The following is a 2578-nucleotide window of genomic DNA, read 5'->3' on the forward strand; positions in this document are numbered from 1 at the left end:
GTCGGCGTTTGTCGTCGGCCTCTCAATCAGCTTTAGAGTGATCGCTTTGAGGCCAACTGGTTTTGGATAAACAAAATTTTCCGAGTGGGTTGCCCTTCGCACTCGACCTTCGCTATTGATATAGCGTGAGGAAATTTGGGCTAGTCTTCTCCCTGTTTATAGTCCCCTAGCTAAACGCTGATCTACTCTCTGTTTATAGTCCCTCAGGCAGACTTGAACGCCGAACGACGACAAACGCCGACCCCAGAAAAATAATAATAAATAAAAATAAAATGGTTATTCTGTTTCCATGTTCACAGAGTCCTACGCGATCAGGATGGGATCGAAGCGACCTCTGCAGGAATGTCCTGGAATGCAATGCACCAACAAGTGCATCCCAATGAAGCGGAAGTGTGATGGTATTGTAGACTGCCTTCATGCTGAAGACGAAATGGACTGCCAGGGAATGTTCTTCAGAGATTCAACCCTGGGTATGTCTTTTGTTCTGCACTAAATGTATTTTGTTCTTAGGAAGAGCTCACGTGAGAACCCTTAAAATAAAGCCTTGAAAAAAAAAAAAATCTGGTGTGAACATCACACGACTTTCCTTATCCTATTGAATGATGCTTATTTGAGTGTTCTTTTACCCTAACTCAAATGGAAGAAGAAATAGAAAAATATAGAGAAAAAAAGGGAGAGAGGAATAAATCGATAGGACGAGAGAGAAAATCAGCAAATTAGAATAGAATAGAATAGACTCTGTTTATACTGCCAGAATGAGACCGAAAAGAGTGAAAGTCCCTTTACTCACCCAGTCTAAGGGCATAGGAAACATGTCGGAAAGGGAGAATAGATCAGTTGCGCTTTCCTGGGTAGTGTTTCAAAGTCATAGAGTAGGAAAAATGAGGACCAACGGAATTTTTCTTTTTCTTCTACGACTTCTAGATCCCGAGATAAATCGATTTAAGGTTCGTTCTCGGAACGGCTGGCTTTCTCCTATCCTGTCTTCCTTCTCTCTTCGATTTCGGGACGATTAAGGCCTTAGCAGTTACAGGTCCCTCTAGTGCAGTGTGGATAGCACGGTGGACTTTGGATCTGTTGGTTGGTGCTCTGGAGTCCAAGTCGAGTCTTTGCAGTTTTGACATTACTTTTGCTCGAGTTGACTCGCATTAATATGGTCTCAATACTTTCTTTAATAACAATCATACATCGCCCATTTAACTCAAGACCTACCTACATCAGGCAAGACTATGCCTTAGTAACCTTAGTTGCTTACCTAATAAATTTGCTTCCCCTTAGGTATAAAACATAATCAAATAGAAAGACTCACTTATTACTTGAAAAACAAATACTAAATGACAATTAAAATCAGATTACTGTCTCCGCGAGATTTGTTGACATGATTATTATTGCATAGCTCCCAGGGGTGGGAGTTCGAGAGGGTAGGCCAAGACGTCTGTTGAGAGTTTTGCTTCTAGCACCATAAATGAGGTATGGGAGTATTCTATGTTCTTCTAACTTCAATTTATAATAATTGAATTTTAAATGAGGGAGCTCGGTGGTGTAGTGGTCAAGGCGCTCGCCTGGTAAACAGGAGGGCGTGGGTTCAATCCCAGCCGAGGTATGGAATTTTATCCTCGATATAATTTGAGAATTTGACCACAATAATAGTAGTAGCCTACTGCTGGAGTAAAGGAATTACATAATGGTAATAATATTACTTTTATTCAACAATAATAAATTACAAAACATATTCATAAAACTCATATTATTACATAAGTTATTATTACCTATTTATTACATAAGTTTCACCTATTTATAAAAACTCAATTTTACTTTCATTTCGTGACACAAAAACCAAGCACATACCTAGAATAGAATAGAATAGAAAGCACATAGAATAGAATAGAATATACCCTGTTTATACGTAAGATATTGTCTCTTTCCCTCTTAGACACAGCCCTAGCCTGCTTATTCTTCGCTTATTATTGTTTTTTTTTTTATACTAACTATTGTTTATTTTATTTTTTAATTGGCACCTAGATATTCATGCTTTTTTTTACATTGAAGGATACCTACTCATTTTACATAATATGCGTACAAGCCTACCTAACTAAAAATTACACAAGTTTCACCTATTTATAAAAATAAAAACTCAATTTTACTTTCATTTCGTGACACAAAAACCAAGCACATAGGTACGTAAGATATTGTCTCTTTCCCTCTTAGACACAGCCCTAGCCTGCTTATTCTTCGCCTTTTGAATCCTTCGATCCTTCTCCTCCCCTTCCACTTTCTCCTTCTCCGCCTCAAACGTTCATATTTGAGGCCTCATACGAAAAATGCCCCTAGGGAGCTTAACACGAGGGGGTGAGAGAGAGAGAGAGAGAGAGAGAGAGAGAGAGAGAGAGAGAGAGAGAGAGGGTGTGGGGGTCGTCATGTCATCGTATTTCGATATACTGAAGTTTTATTATTAAGTTGCATGGATTTAATTTTCGTTTCAAGTTATATGTTTGGTAATTATTCGTTATTTAGTTTCATGGAATGCATGTTTTTGCTTGTGTGTTTTACACTAACAGGGTGTTCCCAAATTAAAAAA

At 38.4% G+C, this 2578-nt stretch overlaps 1 protein-coding gene across 1 annotated transcript in view; it reads left to right on the forward strand.

The window, feature by feature from the left end:
* Positions 1-299: 299 nt before the first annotated feature.
* LOC103520783 (serine protease nudel-like) overlaps positions 300-2578 on the forward strand; it is a gene marked incomplete at both ends in the record, with an annotated part of 10125 nt that continues 7846 nt past the window's right edge. Inside the window, one exon of the mRNA XM_008485882.1 lies at positions 300-470. Within this exon, the coding sequence (XP_008484104.1) occupies positions 300-470 (171 nt within the window). The remainder of the gene's footprint in view (positions 471-2578) is intronic.

The sequence above is a fragment of the Diaphorina citri genome, unplaced genomic scaffold, assembly GCF_000475195.1.
Source record: "Diaphorina citri unplaced genomic scaffold, Diaci psyllid genome assembly version 1.1 scaffold4060, whole genome shotgun sequence".
In the NCBI taxonomy this organism is placed as follows: Eukaryota; Metazoa; Arthropoda; class Insecta; order Hemiptera; family Psyllidae; genus Diaphorina; species Diaphorina citri.